Raw genomic sequence first — 23,787 nt, 5'->3', positions numbered from 1 at the left:
TAAACAATGCAACTGTCCCCAACACGTGTGTTTGAAATGCTTCTTTACTCATAGGTGTTTTTTTTTATTGTTTATTGAAGCAAACTACAGTATGTACTGAACATTATGCTCATAAATGTGAATGTTTACAAGGTGACAACTACATACTAAAAGTGTTTACCAATAGCTTGACCTACTGGTAAATTTAGCTACAAAGCATTAGGAACCATAGGGATGTATATATCGTCAGAAAACAGATGAAGTTTAGAGTTTATCTTCAGCATTTTCCTTATTCCTCAGGCATCTGTTTGTCTTCTATAGGAGTCCTTCAGGGTGAATAAGGGGGAGGCAGTGGCCCTGAGGAAATCTTTTCATAGGCTGGAGGAGCATTAGGAACCTGAGGAAGAGTGGGACAAATAGAACTGAACCAGATGGAATTTCAGGAAAATATCTCACACTGATAAGGTTACATAAACAATCTGAGTCTTTATAATGAAGGACTCAAGTGTGGGTCAAACATGGTTGAAATGTTTTTTTCTTATAACTGGTAACTGCTGCAATACAAAGGGATGGGGAACTGTTTAAGAACATTGTGCTCTTGCTCATCTCATGGCTGCTGATCTGATGCTCCTCCCTTAACTTTTCCCACATGCAGGGATACACATACCCTTGGGAATTAAACATTTTTTATACCTTTCCCAAGTCTGGTGACAAAATAATCTCTCCTTCAGGCATCTGTTTCATCAGCTTCATGTGCTCCACACTGTGTTCTTAGCCCTTTGCACTAAACAAGGGTTCTCTTTCATGGACTCTGCCTAGCACAGACTTTGAGTCTACCCATTAGTTAATTATTAATTGGTTAATTAATTTAATACTAATAATTGATTGATACAAATCAAAGAGAAAACATTTTACTTTCTATTTGTACAATAGTCTATTTGCTAGTATCTATCTTTTTCCTGACATTACAAATGATTGTGTCTGGGGAATAGAGAGTACAATGGAGGGCAAAGGAATTAAATCAGTCGTGTAACTGCTGGTCCCCTTACCGCAGATCGGAAGCTGCCAAAGTCAGTGAGAGCCATCTTGTTATCTGCCGAAGGACCTGCCTCTGAATACTGGCCTTCTGTATATCCTGGTGACCCTGATCTAGGACTCTGCAGAGAAAAGAATATGTGAGGAGTTAGGAGAAATGAGATGAGAAAAGGATGATAAAATTGGAGTGTAACAGGGAGAAAACAGAAAAGAGCTACAAAAAGAAACATTGGACATGGAAAGAGGTTGTGAATCTGATGAAAACGATTTCCCTTTTCATTTTCATGTGCCACATATCATTTAAAGAAAACTGAAATGTGGGAATCACTTTACAGCATGCAATGATATTTGTAGAAACATTTGTTAGAATAACCCACATAAATCATTGCTTAAGTAGAGAATATGAAGACTAAGGAAATTATGAAGTCACCCTTAGTATTTTGTAGCCACTCCTCTTCTTGAAGTACCAGCAGCCCAGGATGAGGAGAGCTGCCAGGATTACCACCAGTAGAGCTATGCCCACTGCCCTGGATTCACAGACAAAGACATTTTTTTAAATGATTGTTTATGGCTTTATCTCTTACTTTGGCATAGCATTTTTATATTCACATAATGAATATTTCTAACAATACAAAAAAACTGTGTTGTACAACAAAGTCACTGGGGTAGTAGTGGTGGTGGGATTATTATTTAGATCACATCACTGATTTTAAGATAAAACAGACACACATACTCCTCAGCTCTGACGAATCCTCCTCTTCTGCTGGCAAAATAAACGTTGAAGTCCCCTCGAGGCATCCCGTCTGTATGATTGCACCGCATCAAGCTGAAAGTCAACAGAAAATCACTTTGTTTACTATAACTATTTAAAACTGTTGTATCGGCCCCTATTTTCTTTCACTGCATGAAATAATAGCCATTTTCCTTGTGTAAATGAAGTTTAAGAATGGCCTACACTACATGATAATAAATACTAGACCATTCATTGTGTAATGTGTAAAAGCAGTATAGTGTCTACTGCTATGCCTTTGGCAACATTACTCCCAAGCATATGGGATCACTTGCAAAATATAGAACAGTAATTGTATCTCAGTGAGATAAAGGAATAGGAAAAGGCTAATGAATTTGATCACAACACATTATTATTTCTTTAATCTAAAAGTCTGGATTATGGCTTTTTAAGTGACATAACTTAGTATAATATATATAGTAAAATATTCATTTGAAGCATTAGATAACTAATAACATTAATCTCGTTTTCTTTGTTAAAATGAAATAATATATACAAATTGTCACAACTACAATCAAGCTGCTTAGCGATTTTGCAAAGCATAACATGTTGCATCTCGATGATTTAAGGATAAAGATTACTAATAAAAGGGCTGAACGCAAGAATAATGTTAGAGGATCTATATTAACTGAGAGTACATTGTGTCAGTAATGTAGTCGTCCAGCGCGGTGACCAGCAACACCTGCTGCAGTGGATGTAAAGAAACAAGTGATGCTAGAAAAGAAAGAATACAAACAGATCACACTCTTACCAAACTGGATAATGCGATTGCAGAGAAAAGTTCCTCCGGTTTAGTCTTCTCAAAAGACTCGGTCCTCGGGTGTCTGTTATTTGACTCCTCAAATGTCGGTGAGAAAAGAGGGGCAGAAAATCCTCATGACCGTCACGGGTTAGAGGCTCATGGTTAAACCCATTGAAGCGGAGTAATTACCGTGAAACCCCGCGGCCCTGAACGCAACATTATTATCCACTCGTGAAACTACAGGAGTCAGCTGTTGGCTTTTCATATTAAAGTGTGTGTGTGTGTGTACAAATATAATAATCAATTCAGTAAAAAAAAGTCACCAATCCATTACATAATATTGATCAACAAATATTTCAGTTATTTTCTGAGACTCCAAAATAATGGATTGTGGGATTTTATTTTGCTATAGCTCTACAAGTGTTACCACATTTGTAAATAAACGATAGAGCAAAACGTCTCATAAATATTAATTTTGATTAAGGCCGTTCCAGTTTTGCTCTGTTTATTAATTAACATCTGCTGTAGAGTTAATGTTAAATACTAAGATAAAAATTTGAGGCATCAAAATGTATAATGTAATATATAAACGAAGCAGCTTGTTAACATTTAAATCCCCAAACTGCTAAATCAACTCATAGGTTTCAATTGGTGTGTAGTAACAAATGCAGCAAAAACATTTCTCCACAAGAGGGAGACCTAAATCTGTTTATAAAACAGAGTAACCAGTTTTGATGTGTCTCAACTTCAGTGCCTTAACATTATATAGGCCTATATTTTTGTTTCTTATAGCAATACAAATATCTGCACTCCTACAAGGCTGAATAAGTGGGAGCATGTTTTGTAGATTTGGACAAAACTTGGTTAACACGTGTCTGGGCACAGTCAGCTGATTGAATGCCTCATTGTGATGAGAGGTCTCCTCATGAGCATGAAAAACAAGTAAATGACTGATCAGAAAAATAAACATATGATAATATATTTCTAGAACCTTCTGTTACAGCCTGGCATTTCAAAAACCAAAAAACAAAACGTTTAGTTTAGATCTGTAATTACATTTTGACTAGTCATCCAATTGAAGATATGTGTAATTTGACACATGCAAACGATATCTTAAATATCTTTTTAATATCCAAAATTAATATATGACTAGTCACAATTCAATTGTAGATGGGATATCTGCAATTCTGACAAGTCAAAAATGCATTGTAGATATATTAAATGTGACTTTTGACTAATCAAAATGTAATTTCAGATATCTAATAAATTTTGGAAAGGGCATCCAGAAAATATTACACAGAAACGGAGCTCCACAGACCGTATGGCTGATGGCAGCTTACCCCGCTGAAAAACGCTGAAGCAAAGACCCCCAGGGAGTCAGCAACTTTTATACAGAAATAGAGCACCACAGCCTGGGAGCATGGAGGCATCTACTGCTGAAAAACCTGGAGGTAAGATCCCCAGGGAGTCAGAAAAGTTTACCCAGAAATGGAGCACAGCAGCCCGGGTAGCAGGTAGATGAATCCTCCGCTTTAAAATTTGGAAATAAAACCCCCGGGGAGTCTGATTTTTTTAAATGAAAAAAAAAAACAGAAATGAAGTACCGCATGCCGGGTAGCCAGTAGAGGCATCTCCCTGGAAACTTTGGAGGTAAGACCGCCAGGGAGTAAGACAATTTACGCCTGAAATGGAGCACTGCAGTCTGGGTAACAGGTGGATGCATTCCCCGCTGGAAACCCTGGAGGTAAGAACCCCAGGGAGTCAGAAAACTTTTACCCAGAAATCGAGCACGGTAGACCGGGCAACCAGTGGAGGCATCTCCCTGGAAACTTTGAATTCAAAGTTCATTGAAACTTTGCAAGTGTGTCCAAACTTTTGCCATATAACAAATTTCGGATATCCAAAGTGGAAGTGGGACTAGTCAAAATGTGACTGTAGATATCTGAAATGTAATTGATGATAATGATGTGAAATGCTGTTAAAACGCTTTGCCACAGGGATCGCTGCCGTTGTGCTAACTAGTTACTATTGGAGGAGCTGTTTGAGCGGCGGGACGGAGAGGGAGCTAGAGACACCTCTCCAGCTCCAGCTCCAGCTCCAGCTGCCATCCTACTCTGCTCCTCCCCCTGCTTCTCCTCCCTCACCAGAACCACTTCTCTTTCTCCTCACATCCAGAGGTAAATAAACCAGATTCAACAATAACACCCGCTTTTCAGACAAATCGATCACCTTCCCGAGTGTTTAGTCGAGCGCACCGGGCGGCCGTTGGGATGAGCTGAGGGGATAATCCTGATGTGTGATGGGGTCTGTGTTTTGTACCTCTGCCTCCCTGGCGTCGGGTCGGGGTTACGCTTCCATAGGCAAGTCCGAGGTCCACTTAGGTGCATCGACGTCGGCCAGAGCGAGTGTGAGGTGAACATCTAAACCCGTAGGTGATCCGTTTAACAAAAAGAGCAGTTCAGGGTAGGTAACCCCCCGGCTAACTGGGTTCCATGCATTCCCGGTGATGCTAGCTAAGGCAAGTCTCATACTAACCAGTTAGCATACGTTAGCCGCATCTCCAGTTGTTGCTAGCCGGCCAACCTCGAGTTCGTGTTAGCACTTTACAGACGTCGCTGGTCTGTTCGTCCTTGCTACGATACCAACATAATAATAACAACAACAATAACACATTTACATCGTGTGTCAAGGTGAGCTAATGTTGCTGCTATGGTTTGGGCAGTGTCGTTAACCTTGCGGACACTAACAAATGACAGATTTTGACATAAAACTAGCTAGCTACAAGGTTGTTTTGTTTTTCCTTTGTTTTTTTTAAAATACCCTTTCGGTTTTGTTTAGTGTTGGTATGTTTCAGCAGCTGAAATCAACATAAACACACAAACAAGCTGTCACTGTGGTTAGAAATGCACAAACGCACACACAGGGAGAATCGATTGACTAACTTTTAATAAACATTATTTTAAATTAGTTAACGCTACCTACCCGAGTCTAATTGTAATGCATGTTTCTGCAGCCATTATTGTGAAATAGCAATGTGCACATTGGATGTGTGTATTGGTAGAAGAAAGGGTACCAGGGAATAAGGTGGTTTGGACACCTGAATACACTGGTTGATAACAGCAACTGTTATAAATCAGTCATTTGTAAATACAAGCTCAGGGTTGCTGTGAGGCGTCATAAACTGGAGCTGTGATAATGCACACTCATGAACTGACACAGTTTTGAATCCTCATCCCAGAAGAAGCACCCTCTATATAGATGGAAAATATTAGGCCATTTCTTAGTACTAGTCACCCCAATAGCAACAATGATACATTAAAGTGCAGCCAAACTTCGTTGACAGTGAGCATTTTGTCTGCTGCCACTTGTTTGTCTCTACAGAATGCCAGAGATGTGAGGAATAAGGAGTGACTGGTGATCTTGAGCAGCCTGTGCACTGACACGACCCTTGACCTCATCTTCAGCATGAATGGTGACATGCCTCATGTGCCCATCACTACACTTGCTGGAATTGCTAGCCTCACAGACTGTAAGTACTATTCATTTCTTTAATGTTGATCGCACAGCCTGTTCATGGCAAGGCTAAGGAATACTTGAGCCGCTGTGTAGTTATATCAGAAGTTGGTCATTTTGAAACTTGTCACTGCTGGTGGCTACAGGGCAGACAGAGGGGACATTCCTGAAGAAGGGCTGGTCTAAGCTTGGAGACCCTAAACCTGAACAATAAAATTTATTTTAGACTACATTTTTTTACCAGCAGGACATCATATGGTTCACTATGATGATTTAAAGCAGAAGTCATGTATTACATTGGGTTAGAAGAAGAAGAAGTACTTTATTAATCCCCAAGGGGAAATTCAATTGTTACAGCAGTTATTCAAAGTTATTAAATTTGAGGTTGTAAAAATGAAGTGTTATAGGGGTAAATATAATAGTTAACACATATTCAAGGGCTTTTGAGAAATAGATGGCATACCTTACCTTATCACAGCAATTTCATGATCAATTTTTTCATATAACCTAACATTTCTAGGTAAACTCTACCAACACATGTCAACATATACCGTGTGTAGCCTACATTTGGCACTATCTCCACACAGATAATGATTTCAATGATTTCTTTTTCTATCTTTTCATTTTCTGTTCAGCCTAACTTGTCTTTCAATCATGCCTTTAGTGTTGAACCAGTTGCCCTTGCCTTCTCCTCTCCCTGCTACCACTGCTAAGAGTCTACTCTACAATGGAAGGATCTCTGAAGAAGTCAGCAGCCTGCTGGTGTGTCGGGATGAGAATCTGGTGACTCAGCTGGCACACTGCCTTAACCAGGTCTCCACTGAACACATGTAAGTACCACTCACTGATCTGTCACACCTAGAGGAAACACACAGAGGAAAAGCTTGTTGGTAGCTAGTACAGTAGTTTTGTAAAAGTTTGCTAGCCTTGAAATTGGAGATGAATTGGGAAAGAAATCATTATTACTTTTATGCGGTTGCCACTGATGTTGGTAGAAATGTAGCAGAATTCAAGAGTTAAGACGAAGAAGCTAATCCAGTAAGCAGGTATTGCATGCAATGTGACATTGGATTTTTTCTTTGCTTTGCAGAGAATTAAAGGACACCTTGGAGAATGACGAACCCGAGGGTGACATACCAGTGCTTTTACAAACCTTGCTGTCCAGGAACCCCAAAATCTTCAGGGACAAAAGTATGCCATCCCAGTACAAGGGTTGGGGTGGTAAGGAGGAGACACAGAGTTGTTGCTGTTGACTCTGCAGTTAAACTCAGAGCATGTGCTCTCCCCTGCTTAGCTGTACTCGATTTCCAGTGCATAACAAATTTTCACCTAAGCATTTCCTGGATCAGATGCATTACATGTGCCTTGTTTCCTTACACTAGCACTTCCTAAACTGAGAACCACTGCAGAAACATTGAGATTAAACTTGAGATAAATAAAATTCTAGACCTTTTGACCTGTAAAGCACAGTTGTAACTAATAGCTTTGTCACTGTTGCATTGTACTGCAGAAATTACTGAAAGTAATTGCTCATCAATAATTTTATCAGTTTGACCTGTGTTTTTTCATGCTATAACAGAATGATGGAAAACCTCTGGAAACCACTGGCAGCATCACCTGTTGTGTTGTTTATTCTTTGGCATGACTCAGATATTTGTAAAACTGTAATGTTTGGTCATTTAAGTTTCTGCCTGTATATATGTAAATGTTGGTCAGTTATTTCTTTTACAAGAGGTTTAAGAGTAACGCTAATATGATCCAGATAAATGAGCAGTCCATCGATTTTTAGCTTAGTTTAGTTAAAAGAAGGATTATCTGGAGTAAATTGGGTAATCTGGGACTTGTTGCCTTTATTTATTTATTTTCTTATTTCTCAGTTCTCTGATACTGTAACCAAACATTTTAAATTCTATTCATTTCCATTTTATTGTGATGGTGGAGGAAATCTTAAAGACAGATATCTCAAATCCTGGCCAAATGAAAACCAAAGCTGTTTTAATGGCTAGATAACATTGTGGCAAATACATTTTTTGTCATTTGGATAGACCAAATCTTAAAATACGTCTTTATATTGGATACACAGATGACACTGGCATCAACCTCTGTCATAATTACTGGTAAGCTTCCTGCATAGTTCAGTGTATTGTGGTATACACTACTGGCTAACTTACAAATGATGGTTGATGGTTGATTATAAGTGCCCCTGTAATTGGAAAAAAAAAAAACATTTCATCTTAATGTATTTCTAGTCTTTGGCACTAATTTTACAGTACTTGTGACACTATATTTAGTCATAGTGTGATACTGCTTATTAAAATTGAGCTCAGTTGCATTTGTTTTGTCACAATATCAGTGGACTTGATATCACTGATTGCTGTAGTGAAACATTTTGGTCCTATGATTTGTGCTATTTTAGCCAGCAGCAAGAGATTTGTACTTCTGATCCAGTGAAATACTATTCCAAAGATCTTCTCAATGTGTACTTGTCACCAGACATGTTATACATTTTCTTCCACCTTGGTTAACCCTCACCATTCTCCTGCAGCAATAACCTCCGCCTTCACCGCTCTGAACTCCAAATTCTTCTGGCATTTTAAAGGGCCTTTTGATTAAATATGATTATCATATTGTTGGTACTGTTATCCTAATTGTCATACATCATATTGGTGTAATTCAATTATTTATATGTAAAAGATCAGAATAGATAAACTTTATTAATCTGAAAAACAGAAATTCAGGATTAGATTTATAGAGATTAGATTATAGATTATTATAATTGTATAGTAGTTTCTTTGGTTACACATAGTGGTGGTGTTGTTTTGAACTGCATTATATTGAAAGACATTTTCAAAGTTTTGTCCGCCCACATTTAGAGTTTACAGTACACAAATCAATGTTCTACAATAGCGGAAATACCTCTTACTATTATGCAACCCAATTCAACAACACTACCCTTGGCCTTAAAAATAACCATAACATTGAACACCTCTTCAAAACATTGTTAATGGAAAATAAGGTAGGGTAGGTATTACTGAGTTTCCATTTCATAGGTAAAGAGATGCTGCAGAGTGATGCATGTTAAACTGTGTGTGTGTCTCTAATTATTGATTTTTTTTTTTTCCTTATTTCATAGGTGTAATGCAACAGCCAATGGTCCAACAGTATAAGATTCCACAGAATCCAGTACATGGGAGCCCAGCATCAAACTTTCAGCAAACCACTGTCCCTCAGAGCCCCTCTGGGTAAGGCGGTGCCAGCATACTGTCAGATGATGAAGATCCAGAAGCCTCTGTTCTTCTACTAAGACAGCTTCTTACCATCCTCATTTTTCAGATGCTTTATATCCTCACAGTCTGGGTCAGCTACTCAGTTTATACCCCAGCAGAACAGCCCTATACCTAGTCCTTATACCCCGCAGAGTCCCGCAGACTACATGCAGTACAACCCACCCAGTTATTCCCAGCACCAACAGGCTCAGCAAGGTGAGTAGAAAGTGAAGTCCAGAGAAATTCCATCAGCTGCCTGCCTTCTGTTAGGATTTCACAGCAAATAGCAAACTTTTGGTTGAAGAGTTTTGGAAAGTTGTGTGAATTTGTACTCTGACAGGTTTAAAACAAGACTCAATCACACAATTGTTGGATAGTTATTGTTACATTCTTTTTTTATTTTTAACTAATAACGTTGATTTACAGTATATGTTACTAGTGTTTTACCTAAACCATGATGCCTTCTAAAAGAAAGAGGATGCTATACTGAACACAGTCAAATTGTGGCCCATTGTTCACTGACAGAGCACTGGTCACGCTTCACAAGAGTTACAGAGTCAACACCTTCAGGGTGTTTCAGAGAAATTTAACATCACTAATTTTATATGGCCAAATGTGGTGGAGAGAAAGCTGACAATTTCTGGTAACACACTGTAATATGGTGAAAATGCTGCTGGCTGTAAAGGTGGAAAAGAATGTTTATTTCATGGGCAGATGTGAGGGAAACAATTTAAGTGGAGACTTTATTTTGCTTTCTGTTTTAGCTGCTGCTGGTGTGAGAAATATCCATGACAACAAGGTGTCTGGACAGCTAAATAGTTCATCGAATCTTAACGTGAGACTAGGTTCTGATGAAGAATACATAAAAATGGCTCGAAGACTGGAAAATGAGGTAGTCCAAAAAGCCTAGATATCTTAAACTAGACATTAGCATGCTGACAGAAGTGACGATACTATTTTGTGTTCCAACAGGAGAATGACCCCTCCATGAGAGTTGCTGCATTTACAGTTAAATCATCACGGCCTGTGTGTTCTCCTTCTGGGAGAGAAAAGATTGCAAAAAGTATGCTGCTTTAGTAAAAAGTTCATTCTTCTGAATTTTTTAGATTCTACTTTGTTCAAGTCATTTTGTGGCAAGTTTTTTTTTTCGCTGCTGCTCACTTTTCCTTTTTTATTTGTTCCAGCAGGATCCAAGCACGATGTGCCACCAGGTGAAATGCCTGACCTTCTCCTCACATCTGCTGATTGCAAAAAGAAGCAGAAGGAAAGGAGTAAAGAAGGCAATGGGCAGATGGACAACAATGCTTTGTATGACATTGTTAGTTCTCCATCAAAAGGTTCTGCCAGGCTGACTTTAAAACTGTCTCGAGTGAGGATTCCAGATTTAGACCAATCTGGAGAAGCTCCAAAGACACATATGAACTCAGACCATGAAAGTGATTTAATGAATAATCATAATCAGTGGTCAAGGACTGCCCAGGACTTGTTACATAGGTTAGAATTTGAGGAGCAGGCAAGTTGTCAGCAGCCAAATGCCAAGGAGACTAGATTTCCCAGTGGGGTTCTGTGTGATGATGCTGAGATAGATGCACTTGCAGAGACTGAGAGAACAGAAAACGAGTCAGCCAATGAGAGGGAACGATGCTCTAAAGAAGTCCAGGATAAAGGTGAGTTTAAGTGTGTCTCGTTTTGCCCTGTGCTTTCTCACATTTTTTGCACAGTCCTGACTTAAACTAGGATGTTTATTGCAGACAAACCACTGAAGAAACGGAAGCAAGATTCATATCCTCAGGAATTCGGAGCAGAGGCATGTGATGGGCCTGCTGTGCAGACAGGCGAGACTGGCACCAAGTTAACACCCAAGAAGACAAATGCTGCAAGTAACGGTTCCAGTCGGCCTGCTTTAATGGTCAGTATTGATCTGCAGCAAGCTGGAAGAGTGATAGGGCAGCCTGTAGTAGTCTTGGAGGACCACCTACATCGCCTAAACTCAAAGATTGATGGGAAGGTAGAGAAAGTCACTGAAAACAGACCTAAGGTCATCAAGCAGCATGCTGACTGTCCCAGAAAAAGTGTCTCAGATGGACAGCTGGACACTCCAAAACAGAAAGAGGAAAGTCGTCGGGAATCCAAACACAGACATGATGGCAAAACTGACAGTGGCAAGGGACACTCAGATGACAGATGGCAAGACACACCACGGCAAAAACATGACAGGCATTCTGACTCGCGCCACAAAGAGCAAAAGAACCACAACAGTCACCGATCCCATGTCAGCCAACCTGTGACTCCAAAAACCACTAGCAAGGCAGAGCGTAACTGTGGACATGGAGAAGATAAAGCCAGGAATGGAAATAAGGATAAGGATAGAGAAAAAGAAAGAAATAGAGACAGAGACAAGGATAGAAGCAGAGATAGAGACAAGGAAAGGAAAATCAAGACGTTGTTGAAGGAAAACTCCAGCAGACACTCTCCTGATCGGCATACTAAATCTGACAGCTTTAGAGTGAAGCAGGACGGATGCAGAAAACCTGCTGACTTCCACGGTCGTCCGAGGACAGACACTTCCACTCTTCAAAAGAAAGAGGAGAGAAGTGGTGATGGCAGCATTAGTTGCCATGCTGGGAACAAACAGCGAACTTTTGAGGCAAAACCTAGTGAGTTCCCCTCATACCTACTGGGAGTCAAGTCAGGGAGTCTGAAAAACTTTGTGATTCCTAAATTGAAACAAGACGGGAGAGATAAAGATCCTCAACTTCCAAGCAAATTCAGAGAGGCCTGGAGCGAGCCCCTGGTCAGGCTGGAGAGAGTGTCATTGATTGAGAATTTGAACAAAGGAGCTAAGCCTGTTGTTGTGCTTCGGAAACTCAGTATTGATGAAGTAAAAAGGATCATTAAAGAAAGCAGGAATGCACACAGCTCCAGATCTAGGAGGATCTCCTTTGACAAACCTGGGAGAGGTATGATTTACTTTGTTTATTAAAGAGGGTGAATATGTTTAAAGTGTTTATTTATTTTAAACTATTAGCTCAGAATTAAAGTCACTGACAGGTAAATAGCTCTGGATGAAGAGCTGTGTAATGATTTAATAATTGCAAGTATAACGTTTTCTGTGGTTACAGAGATGGCATTTTGCGAGAGGACAAATAAGCGAAGGCACAGTATGGTCAGTAAGAGATCCAAATACACTGAGGTGGACTCAGATGAAGATGATGATGATGATGACTCTGACAATAAGTGTGAGCATTAAACCTAAAGAATTCACAATGTTTGCACATAGACATCCGAGTGGTGCAAAAATCTGTTAAAAGTGCTTTGCTATCTCTACTTTTGGCAGTTGTAAAGTGAAAACTTGATTTGTGTCCTGCAATTGTTTCAGTTGCAAGGAAAAGATGCAAGAAAGGCCATGAGAAAACATGGAAACACGAGAGGAACAGTTCCAGAGACCACCATCGAAGTGGTCGCCACGGGTCAGGTAGTCGTCATCGTGAATGGAGCTCAGGTGATTCAGATGAAGCCTCTCCACCACCGAGCCCAAGTGATGGTGAGTTTTATTTGCATATGTGTGCCACTGAGCAAAAAAAAAAAATATCAGGGACAGTGTTGACAAGATTTTTTTTTTTTTGGTTTTGTTTCTGTGAAAGCAAAAATTAAAAAATGATCACAACTATATCACTGAGGGTTTGTTGTTGCTGTCACAATTTCGACTAATGTTACTGTGTTTTTCTTTTGTTCAGTTGAGAGAAAATTGAAGAAAAAGGACAAACAGAAAAACAAGAAGGCATACGATTCCAAGACAGCAGCGGGTATCGTTTTACCACTTTGAATTTGAACTTTTATAATCTTATTGCGTTTTAAAAGCACATATTTTTAGTCAGTTTGTTTACATTTGTTGACAGATATGATGGACTCCTCCACATTTAAAAGATTCTCAGCCAGTGTGGATAGCATTCTTGAGAACCTTGAGGAGGTGGACCTCACTGCAACAGGTAAACATCTTTCCAAAGGTCTTGATGTTTGTTGAAGAGTTGAGTTGAAAGGTTAAAACTAGAATTTTGTGCCCTCACACAGATGATGATGAGATTCCTCAAGAGCTCTTGCTAGGAAAGCACCAGCTAAGCGAGCTAGGCAGTGATTCTGCTAAGATTAAAGCTATGGGCATCTTTAAGAAGGTAAGAGCTGTTTGTTTTATGCTGTTGCTGTTGTTACATCAATTCACAACTGCACTGTGGTGAAAGTAACCGTCATCATCTGTTTGGTCTACAGTTTTCATGTGATAAACTGGTGAAATTTTTGAATATTCTCGAGAAAAACATTCAGGACAGCGTCAAACTTTCCACATTATTGAATCATGTAAGTTTTCCACCTGACAGTATTTCATAGGTTTTACCTTTAAAGCTATTAGAGCTTTTCACAAGTTCTATCCTTCGTTTTATTTTTTACTAATTGTTTTTGGAATTTGTAGGATAATGATTCCATGGATGAGGAGCGGTTATGGCGTGACCTTATCATGGAGAGGGTGACTAAGTCTGCTGATGCCTGTTTGACTGCACTGAACATAATGACATCTCCACACATGCCCAAGGCTGTTTATATAGAGGATGTGATTGAAAGAGTGTTGCAATACACCAAGTTCCATCTGCAGAACTCCTTGTATCCTCAGTATGACCCAGTCTACAGAGTAGATCCCCATGGAGGTTAGCACAGTATTTGTTCTCCTAAAATGTTTTAGAAATATGGCAGTCAATTTTCTAAAAATGCAAACCCTGTATCTTACATTTCTGATGACAGTTCTTATCTCATTTCACGTTATTAAATAAAAGCTAGGTAATGGTTATTCTTGTTGTCATATTTTCTGTGATGCCCTCCAGTTGAATATAGAAATTTCTACCTAATGTTTGACACATTCAAACACTAATTTGTTAAGATTTTAAAAAAGCTGTGTCTCTTATCTTTGTTTTTTTTTTTTTTTGCTCGTTTAAATGGTTTTATCCAACTCTTGTTTTTCTTTATCTCCTTCACTTAAGGTGGCATGCACACTTCAAAGTCCAAGAGAAGCAAATGTCCCCCCCATAAACAAAAGGTGGTAGTCATGCTCTACAACAAAGTGTGTGATATTGTCAGTAACGTCTCAGAGCTGTTGGAGATCCAGCTGCTAACTGACACCACAATCCTCCAGGTGAGCCTTTTAATGTGGTCTGATGTTATTCATCTTCATGACCCTTTTTAACCTTGACTGTTGAGTTCTAACGTACATGCTTTTGGGGCTTTTTAGGTCTCCAACCTGGGTATTACGCCATTTTTTGTAGAGCATGTCAGTGAACTGCAGTTATGTGCCATCACACTAGTGACAGCAGTAAGTTTCCCATGGCTTGCTATTTTATCTTATTTTGATTTATTTTTTAATGACATTATCCTGCACAGCATCCTTTCTGTTATATTTTAATTTTGTGTTTTGCATTTTACTTTTCCTCAGGTCTTCTCTCGTTACGAGAGGCACAGGCAGCTCATACTTGAAGAGATCTTCACCTCCCTAGCTAGACTGCCTACTAGTAAACGCAGCCTCAGGAACTTTAGGTAACAACATGTGTCAGTATTTCCTCAGTAAAATGACATTGAATCTGCATCATTCCTGTTACCTAATGATGCTAATTGTTCATACTTCCCCAGGCTTACCAGCAGTGATTCAGATGGAGAGCCCTTGTGTATCCAGATGGTCACAGCCCTGGTGCTTCAGCTTATCCAGTGTGTGGTACAGCTTCCCTCTGAGAGAGACATGGAGGATGAACATAACAAGAAGGTTGTCAACAAGGATTTAACTGATGGGAAAACATGCTTTGATTCAGACATTGTTTACCTATTGTGTACTTTTTCCTAGGTGGATAAAGTTGTCCTTCTCACAAACTCTTATGAAACTGCCATGAGGACAGCTCAGAATTTCCTGTTAGTTTTTCTCAAGAAGTGAGTCTTGGTTCCTGCTGTCGCTATCCACCCTGATGTATACCTGATGTCATCCACTCTTTAACCTCAACCCATAATCTATAGATTTAAAATTGTATTCTGTATGTGCCAGGTGTGGCAGTAAGCAGGGAGAGGAGGACTACAGGCCTCTGTTTGAAAACTTTGTTCATGACCTGCTGTCTACAGTCAATAAGCCTGAGTGGCCTGCAGCTGAACTGCTGCTCAGTTTACTGGGCCGGCTGTTGGTGAGTAGCACCAGTCACATCAGAGGTGTCGTCAGTTGCCAACTGTGCAGTAGAAACAGCTGCTGAATTTTGTTTTTCACTTGACATTTTTTAACTTCCTTTTTTGTGCTGCAGGTGCATCAGTTCAGTAACAAGCAGACAGAAATGGCACTCCGGGTGGCATCACTGGACTATCTTGGCACTGTTGCTTCTCACCTGCGTAAAGATGCTGTCGCTGGAAAGATGGACCAAAAGGTTATTGACCGCATCCTCAATCAGGTAGGTAAAATAATAATAATATATAATTTAAACCCTTAAACCTTTCCAGCAAATCAACAGTGCTGCTGAGCTGCTTTTGAGAAGCTTCTTATTGATCTCCTTACAGACTCCAGGCAATGATGAGATTCAGCAACTCATGAAGGCCTTGCTAGACTACTTAGATGAGAATATTGAGACAGATCCATCTCTGGCTGTGAGTTTTTAATTTACATATATTAAGCTGTGTATTTACACAAATCATTATGGTCACTTTTATGGCTCCCTAAGGGACTGGAAGCTCAGTGTTTGCATGCAGTAATATGTGACCTGTGTACTCCTGTTATATGAAGACCACAGGTGGTTTAGCACAGGGACATGTTTAACAAGTTTCCTTGTTGTCAAAGTGGTATTATTCTATATAGTGTGCCTGAATATGTTTAGTGTTGTTCACCATGTATACATTTGTTTCATCCAGTTTGCAAGAAAGTTTTACATTGCCCAGTGGTTCAGGGACACAACAACCGAGGCAGAGAAAGCAATGAAGGCTCATAATGAGAATGATGTGGACTGGAAAGGCCGGCATCATTCCAGAGATGTTGACTCAACTGGGGAGATTACACAGAGAGCCGAGGCACGAAAGAAATTCCTTCGCAAGGTCATGAAGACTTCACCATCATATATCAGTTCTCTGAGGTACATACCATTTCACTCTGGATCACTTCACTATTTTGCCATGCCGCTTGACTTCTTCACCCATTCTGGTATTTCACTGTCCTCATAACTTTCCTTTCAGAATAAACTCTGACACAGTAGACTATGAGGACTCCTGTTTGATAGTTAGATATCTGGCCTCTATGAGGCCACTCGCACAGAGCTTTGATATTTATTTATCACAGGTAAGACAATTCATTTAGTATAAACATGTTTGAGAGATGATTTTGCATTGCCTACCACTATAACAGTTTTCTTTGCATCTGCTGTTTTAGATTCTGAGAGTACTAGGTGAAAGTGCTATTGCAGTCAGAACTAAAGCCATGAAATGTCTGTCTGAAGTAGTGGCTGTGGATCCAAGTATTCTGGCACGGGTAAATCTTCTAGTGGCTGCTACACAGCTCATGATTCCACTGAATGGAATGATGGCAGTGGCACTAAATGTTTTTTAAACATCTTATTACTATCGTTTATTGCTTTTTATATGTGTTTGAGTTCCAATGTTATATTTTTTCTTTCAGTTGGATATGCAGCGTGGGGTTCATTGTCGCCTCATGGACAACTCCACCAGCGTGCGAGAGGCCGCTGTGGAACTTCTTGGTCGTTTTGTGCTAAGTCGACCTCAGCTCATTGAGCAGTACTATGACATGCTCATTGAAAGGATATTGGTAGGTTTTCCTCTTAACTTTTTTGAGGCCTGTTGGCGAAGATCTATTTCTTATACAGCTATAACTATTTGGGGCTTGTGCAGAGGAATGACCCACATACCGTATGTCTCATAAGATGGGGACAAGTGGAAACTGTTCCCTTGACTTCATCAAACTCTGACCAAATAGTTCATTTTCACTGCAAAAGTTCAGCTGAGGCTAAATCTTTTCCCACTACTGCCATCTAAATATCAAAGGAAGAACTGCAACCATTTGGCACTTAATTCTCCACTTTACTGTTTGTCCATCACACATGCAGTTTACTTTCTTTATTCATTTTGTCATTTCTACAAGATATTTGATATTTTGCTGTCCCATTTTTTTCTTTACACAGGACACAGGTATCAGTGTAAGGAAGAGGGTAATTAAGATCCTGAGGGATATTTGTCTGGGACAACCAGGCTTCCACAAGATCACTGAGATGTGTGTCAAAATGATCCGAAGGGTCAATGATGAAGAAGGGATCAAGGTTTGTGTTTATCTTTAGGTGAACGCTGCTTACAGATGGAAGTTTTTTACTTCTAACATCCACTATATATACTTTTAATCTCTTTTCCTATTCAGAAACTAGTGAATGAGACATTCCAGAAACTCTGGTTCACCCCCACACCCAGTCATGACAAAGATGCCATGACCAGAAAGATCCTGAACATCACAGATGTGGTGCGTATAATCCAGGATCGTGACAAAAAAATTCTGTGCAATAACAAACAGTCTGGTGATGTTCTTATAAACTTTTTTTTTTTTAATTTCCTCAGGTGTTGGCATGTAAAGATTCAGGCTATGATTGGTTCGAGCAGCTTCTCCAAAATGTAAGTTGTTTATTTTGTGTTTTGATATCTCACCAGCAACTTACACGCCTTTATGATAGTCCTTCTTATCTAACTTATTTATGACGACTGTTTAGCTACTGAAGTCAGAAGAGGACGCTTCATACAAACCTGCCAAGAAGGCCTGTGTTCAGCTGGTGGACAATCTTGTAGAGCACATACTGAAATATGAGGAGTCTCTCGCAGGTAATAGAAATAAATATAAAAGGTGTTTGCTTATAAAATGCGTTTTGCATTGTTATTGTGTTACACAAAGCTTTGTGACCGATCCCAAAGTTTTCTGTTTGTGTTTCAGACTGTGAGGACAAAGGGGTCAGCTCAGGTCGCCTTGTAGCATGCATCACCACACTCTTCCTGTTTAGCAAAATCAGAGCACAGTTAATGGTCAAACACGCCATGACTATGCAACCCTACTTGACCACCAAGTGCAATGTAAGTACGATGTTGTTTTGATTATTACAAGGATGTTATTATTTACTAGCCTTAAAACATGGCAAATCATTTGCTGAGGCACTTGGTCACAGGACAGCTTCTATGTTGTCCTGCGGGATTTAGTGGTAGCCAAAGGAAGTGTTCAACACACAAACTTTTTTTCCAATTGAGCTTTGGACTGTGCAGCTGTCATGTATCTTTCCTGCAATTTCAGACTCAGAATGATTTCATGGTGATATGCAATGTGGCCAAGATCCTGGAACTGATTGTGCCTCTGATGGAGCACCCAAGCGAGACTTTCCTCAATACCATAGAAGAAGACCTCATGAAGCTCATCATTAAGCATGGCATGACAGTAAGTCACATTTACATCCTTCACATATGGATGCATAAAAAATTCATGATTTTATATAATATATATTTTATGTAATATACAAAATGCATAAACAATTTGCATGTGAATCACCTACTCTGAGCATACAACTTCATAATGTGTTGTGAATACTTCTCAGGTCGTACAACACTGTGTGAGCTGCCTCGGTGCTATTGTGAACAAAGTCACACACAATTACAAGTTTGTTTGGGCTTGTTTCAATCGTTACTATGGTAAGGATTGCGTACTGTAGCATTAGTTTTATCAATCGCCTTTTAATTGCTAACCTTTCCATTCATCTTTAGGCTAAAGGGCTAAAGGTTACATTTAAGCTCATGTTCATTATCTGATTCCATATTCACATAAGACAACAACCTGTGTGCATAATTTTATAGGAGCTCTGGCGAAGCTAAAGACACAGCACCAAGAGGATACCAGCAGCTCCACTCTGGTTTCTAACAAACCCACTCTCCTCCGCTCACTGTTTACTGTGGGGGCTCTCTGTCGACACTTTGACTTTGACCTGGAGGAGTTTAAGGGTGCTAATAAGGTAAGCACCAGGACTCCCTTTGAATGTTGTGTATAGGGCTGCTTCATGGCCTGTTGTGATGAATGACTCTTTCAATCTCCTCCTGTGCCCCTTAGATTGTCATTAAGGACAAAGTGTTGGAACTTCTTCTGTACTTCACTACTCATGAAGATGAGGAGGTCCAGGTCAAGGCCATCATAGGTCTAGGTATCCTGCACTTCATCTCAGTTGCTCAAAAGATATATAGACTGTATTCATACTGTTATTTTGTCTCTCTCTTTGATGGCAGTTTTATTTTTTTTTTGTGAAAACATCTGTTTTTTAATTATTTCCATTCTCTCAAGGCTTCCAGTTCATTATGCACCCAGAGCTCATGTTTGTGCAGGATGTGAAGGTTCTGTATAACAGCATACTCTCAGATGAGAAAAGTTTGGTCAATCTGAAGATTCAGGTGCTTAAAAACCTTCAGACATACCTGCAGGAGGAGGACTCTCGAATGCAGGAGGCTGATCGTGAATGTGAGTTTAACATCCATCTTGTTCGTTCTGCTGCTTAGTTGCTTAAAATTATCATTACAGTGTGAGAGTGTTGAATCTACATTAAACAATGTCAGTCAGTGGCACATCATCCACAGACTCATCAGGTTGATGTTTTTGTTTACTCAGGGAAGAAGCAAGCCAAGCAGGAGGATCTGAAGGAAATGGGTGACATCTCATCAGGCATGAGCAGCTCCATAATGCAGATCTACCTGAAGCAGGTGCTCGAGTCCTTCTTCCACTCACAGTCCACTGTTCGGCACTTTTCCCTTAATGTCATCACGCTGACTCTAAGCCAGGGCCTCATCCATCCTGTACAGGTATAGTCACAGTCTCACTTGAGTATACTTTGATGAGGATTATGAGGATTACAATTTTTTATTAGTGTCACTGTTATCTTGTATGTATCACAAGCTGTTCTCAGACTGGGAACAATTGTTTTTCAGTGTGTGCCCTACCTAATTGCTATGGGAACAGACCCTGAGCCAACCATGAAGAACAAGGCTGATCAGCAGCTGGTGGAGATTGACAAGAAATATTCAGGATTCATCCACGTGAGTTACACAGAAGCGTTTTACACATTTTTATTTTAGTGGTTTCTGTAGCTCAGTCTATGGGCCAGGGTCTTTTGACATAATGATAAAACACATGCTTCAGTAAAAATTGTATTCAATTAGAAGGATTTTAAACATCATTTTGTGTACATGCTGAATTGTATCTCGGTGTGTTTATAGATGAAAGCCGTCGCAGGGTTGAAGATGTCTTATCAGGTACAACAGGCCATAAATGGATCCAAAGGCACAGTGATCCGAGGTTTTCGTCACGATGACTCAGACGCTGCGCTCTGCTCTCATCTCTACACTATGGTCCGTGGGAACCGACAACACAGAAGGGCTTTCCTCATTTCCCTGCTCAACCTGTTTGATGACAGCTCTGTAAGTTGAATCTGTCTCCCTTGAATTGGTCGCACATTTGATTTGGTGAATTTAAAAAAAAAAAAAAAAAGGACACTATGTCTTTGTGTAATAAATCTGTCCATGAATAATTCATTTTAACAGTGGACTCTTCATGCTTTTGTCTCCTGCAGAAAACGGAGGTGAACATGCTGCTCTTCATAGCCGACAACTTGGCCTGCTTCCCCTACCAGACCCAGGAAGAACCTCTTTTCATCATGCACCATGTAGATATCACTCTGTCTGTTTCTGGTAGCAACCTTCTCCAGTCTTTCAAGGAGGTGAGGGGCTTTGTGTAATTTTGTATATTCCTTTGTTCTCAGTTACATTGATCGTAAGCTGAAAATAGAAGCTTGTTTGATATATTTATTGCGTAATTGGTCTGTGTTTGAGTGATTTTGTCCTATGCGCAGTCTTTAAGGAAAGAGCCTGTACAGCAAGCAAAAAAGATGATGATAAAGCTGAAAAAGAAGAAGAAGCAGCCTCGGAGAAAAAAATACAGCTCTGATGATGATGACGATGACGAAGATAAGGACGATGAACAGAGCAGTAGCAGATCCAGCAGCAGCAGCAGCGATGAGGATGATGAGGTGGTCCGAAAGCAAAAGAAACCTGTGGAGTCTGATTCTGACTCTGACATGGACAATGAAGACACAGTGATGGACCTTCTCCCTGAAAACCCCAGCCCTCTGCTGGACTTTGCCAGTGCTTCACAGGGTATTCTGCTGCTGCTGGTGCTCAAACAACATTTGAAGAATCTGTATGGATTCTCAGACAGGTAAGCCATGTCCAAAATACCCATAGACAAATCTTTTATCAACTCTTCCTAGTAGTTGCTGTTTCAAAGGACATAAGCTCATCTGAACTTTGTGTTACAGCAAAATCCAGAAATATTCACCAACAGAATCTGCTAAAGTGTATGACAAGGCAGTAAACCGAAAGTCTAAGGTGCACTTCAACCCCCGTCAGACACTGGACTACCTGAAGAGTGATCTAGCCAAGACAGATCTCAGCTACGAGACCAAGAGGAATATTGTGAAACAGTATCTGGATGTAAGTGTTCAGCACTGTGCAGTTCCTCGTTCAGAATGTTTTTAATTTATTTGTGTTATTCTAATCTCAGGAATATGTAATAGAAATAATAATTTTAAAAAATATAATGAATGTTTTCAATTTGGAATCATCTCATGTGATGTCATGCTAATTCAATGCACTGTTGAACTGCTGTTCAACAATTGAAATAAGCTTAGCTGTGTTTCCCCTACTTATTTCTCTTAGTTCAAGGTGCTGATGGAGCACTTGGATCATGATGAAGAGGATGAGGAGGGTGAAGCAAATGCTAATGCCAAAAACAAAGCCATTTCTTCACTGTTGAGGGGTCCAAAACCCCAGAACCACAACCACAATAATCGCACTGCTCCAATGGATACAGATGAAGAGGAGAGTGAGGATGAAGATCCACCTGCTGTAAGAATTTAAAACTCCTTCGATATGTGGGATAGATTAAACATGTTCTTATTAGACTTTGTACACTGTATACGTAGTGCCTCTATAATAGAGTACAGTAACATCATATTGGTTATTATGGATTTGTGTTTCTCCTCATTATTGCAGAAAGCTGATCTTGGCTGGCATCTCTACCGAGGTGCCATCTCAGTAAAAAAAAAGTTTACTGTTGGACACACTAATCTTTTTACTACTTCTCTCCACAGCGGAAACCAAGGAAAGGCAGGGATTCCATGGAGGATTCAGGTCACATGAATGAGACAGTGGAGGTCATGGACGTCATTGCCATCTGCCGTCCCAAATACAAAGACAGACCCCAGATTGCCCGTGTTGTCCAGAAGACCAGAACTGGCTACAGTATACACTGGATGACTGGATCTTACTCTGGCCCATGGGCTGAGGCAAAAAAACGGGATGGTCGCAAAAAGGTGCCTTGGGTTGACAATATTAAGGAGTCAGACATTATATACAAGAAAATCTCCTTGACAAGTGGACACAAGCTCACAAACAAAGTAGCACAGACGTTACGGGCGCTATACGCTGCCAAAGAGGGGACTAAGAGTTAATCAACTGAAATTACTCACACAGACACCCCTCGCAACCCAAATCTGTGTGGATCCAGTGTGCTACACACAGGGACAAGACAAAATCTTTTTTACACTGGTCTGTTTGAATAAAGACAAAAAGGAAAATGTTGTGTGGGAATTCCTCAGCTGTTGTGCAGCAACTTGGTTGTTTGATTTTTACTCCTGCTGTATTATACTTTAATTATAAACATGTTTATATCTGGACATAATTCTGTAAAAATTTTAGTGAATGTTAGCGTGTTGATGATGTTCTTAATAAAGTGTTCATGGGGTTTAAACTAGCACCAGATGGATTTATTCACTTGACATGAGCTCCAGCAGCTTTTAACTGCTTTCTTTTTTTCTTGTTTTAAACATTTTCTTGATTGTCCACACTGTGTAATGGAGTTCATTTGTATAATTTATTTATGTTATAAGCAGTGCAGTATCTGTGCCTATGCAGGGGAAGTTATATTGTGTTTAAAAGAGATTTTGATGTTATAGAACCCAGAGTAAGAAAACATGTCCCCGATATCTTGGGGAAACAAATGTTACAATAAAATTTTCGTATTTCTTTGTTACTTGTTTTTGCTTGTTTTTGTGAATTGTCCTGTGCTGACTGTACCTGCATGTAATCAGGCCAATCAGGATTACCCCCCTCTGCTACTATAATACTTGTATACCTATATACCGGAGTAGCTTTTATGTCTGCCATAACTGAAAACCAGCTTATGTGTGTTTATACCTATGAAGTTACAACTGGCAACCTCATATTCTGTACAGATGTGGGATCATTTTCAAAATATCAAAATGTATTTTAAAATACAGCAATAATGGGAGCAAAGGAGAAGTGTAGATTGTAAAACATGCACATGT

At 39.8% G+C, this 23,787-nt stretch overlaps 2 protein-coding genes across 8 annotated transcripts; one reads left to right on the top strand and one right to left on the bottom strand.

The window, feature by feature from the left end:
* Window positions 1–11: 11 nt before the first annotated feature.
* Window positions 12–2,659, bottom strand: mlana (melan-A). Its single transcript, XM_026297436.2, has 5 exons — window positions 2,556–2,659; window positions 1,748–1,840; window positions 1,445–1,541; window positions 1,029–1,136; window positions 12–376 (listed from the first exon to the last, which is right to left on the bottom strand). The coding sequence occupies exons 2-5, from the start codon at window positions 1,834–1,836 to the stop codon at window positions 308–310; spliced, it is 363 nt and encodes a 120-aa protein (XP_026153221.1). The 5' UTR covers window positions 1,837–1,840; window positions 2,556–2,659; the 3' UTR covers window positions 12–307.
* A 1,932-nt stretch (window positions 2,660–4,591) lies between these two features.
* LOC113124581 (nipped-B-like protein B) lies at window positions 4,592–23,773 on the top strand. 7 transcript variants are annotated; one of them, XM_026297582.1, is made up of 47 exons: window positions 4,592–4,723; window positions 5,928–6,075; window positions 6,724–6,889; window positions 7,150–7,250; window positions 9,193–9,301; window positions 9,393–9,541; window positions 10,090–10,217; window positions 10,298–10,388; window positions 10,513–10,992; window positions 11,077–12,285; window positions 12,448–12,564; window positions 12,705–12,869; window positions 13,063–13,131; window positions 13,225–13,314; window positions 13,397–13,497; window positions 13,592–13,678; window positions 13,791–14,022; window positions 14,353–14,504; window positions 14,601–14,681; window positions 14,802–14,902; window positions 14,996–15,125; window positions 15,204–15,286; window positions 15,399–15,531; window positions 15,646–15,789; window positions 15,896–15,982; window positions 16,244–16,461; window positions 16,562–16,664; window positions 16,755–16,853; window positions 17,001–17,147; window positions 17,521–17,655; window positions 17,751–17,849; window positions 17,945–17,998; window positions 18,094–18,202; window positions 18,312–18,448; window positions 18,663–18,803; window positions 18,961–19,054; window positions 19,217–19,371; window positions 19,467–19,557; window positions 19,695–19,868; window positions 20,016–20,206; window positions 20,333–20,440; window positions 20,621–20,821; window positions 20,974–21,120; window positions 21,253–21,617; window positions 21,718–21,892; window positions 22,118–22,306; window positions 22,552–23,773. In XM_026297582.1, exons 2-47 carry the CDS (start codon window positions 6,012–6,014, stop codon window positions 22,909–22,911), a joined length of 7,761 nt encoding a protein of 2,586 aa, XP_026153367.1. In that variant the 5' UTR covers window positions 4,592–4,723; window positions 5,928–6,011; the 3' UTR covers window positions 22,912–23,773. The 7 variants fall into 7 exon arrangements, with proteins under 7 accessions (XP_026153367.1, XP_026153365.1, XP_026153361.1 ...); XM_026297580.1 differs by having other exon boundaries at window positions 7,150–7,280; XM_026297576.2 differs by having other exon boundaries at window positions 7,150–7,280; window positions 10,510–10,992.
* The last annotated feature ends 14 nt before the right edge of the window (window positions 23,774–23,787 follow it).

Source organism: Mastacembelus armatus, chromosome 12 (assembly GCF_900324485.2).
Source record: "Mastacembelus armatus chromosome 12, fMasArm1.2, whole genome shotgun sequence".
NCBI classification, from domain to species: domain Eukaryota; kingdom Metazoa; phylum Chordata; class Actinopteri; order Synbranchiformes; family Mastacembelidae; genus Mastacembelus; species Mastacembelus armatus.
This window is presented reverse-complemented; position numbering and strand designations above follow the sequence as displayed.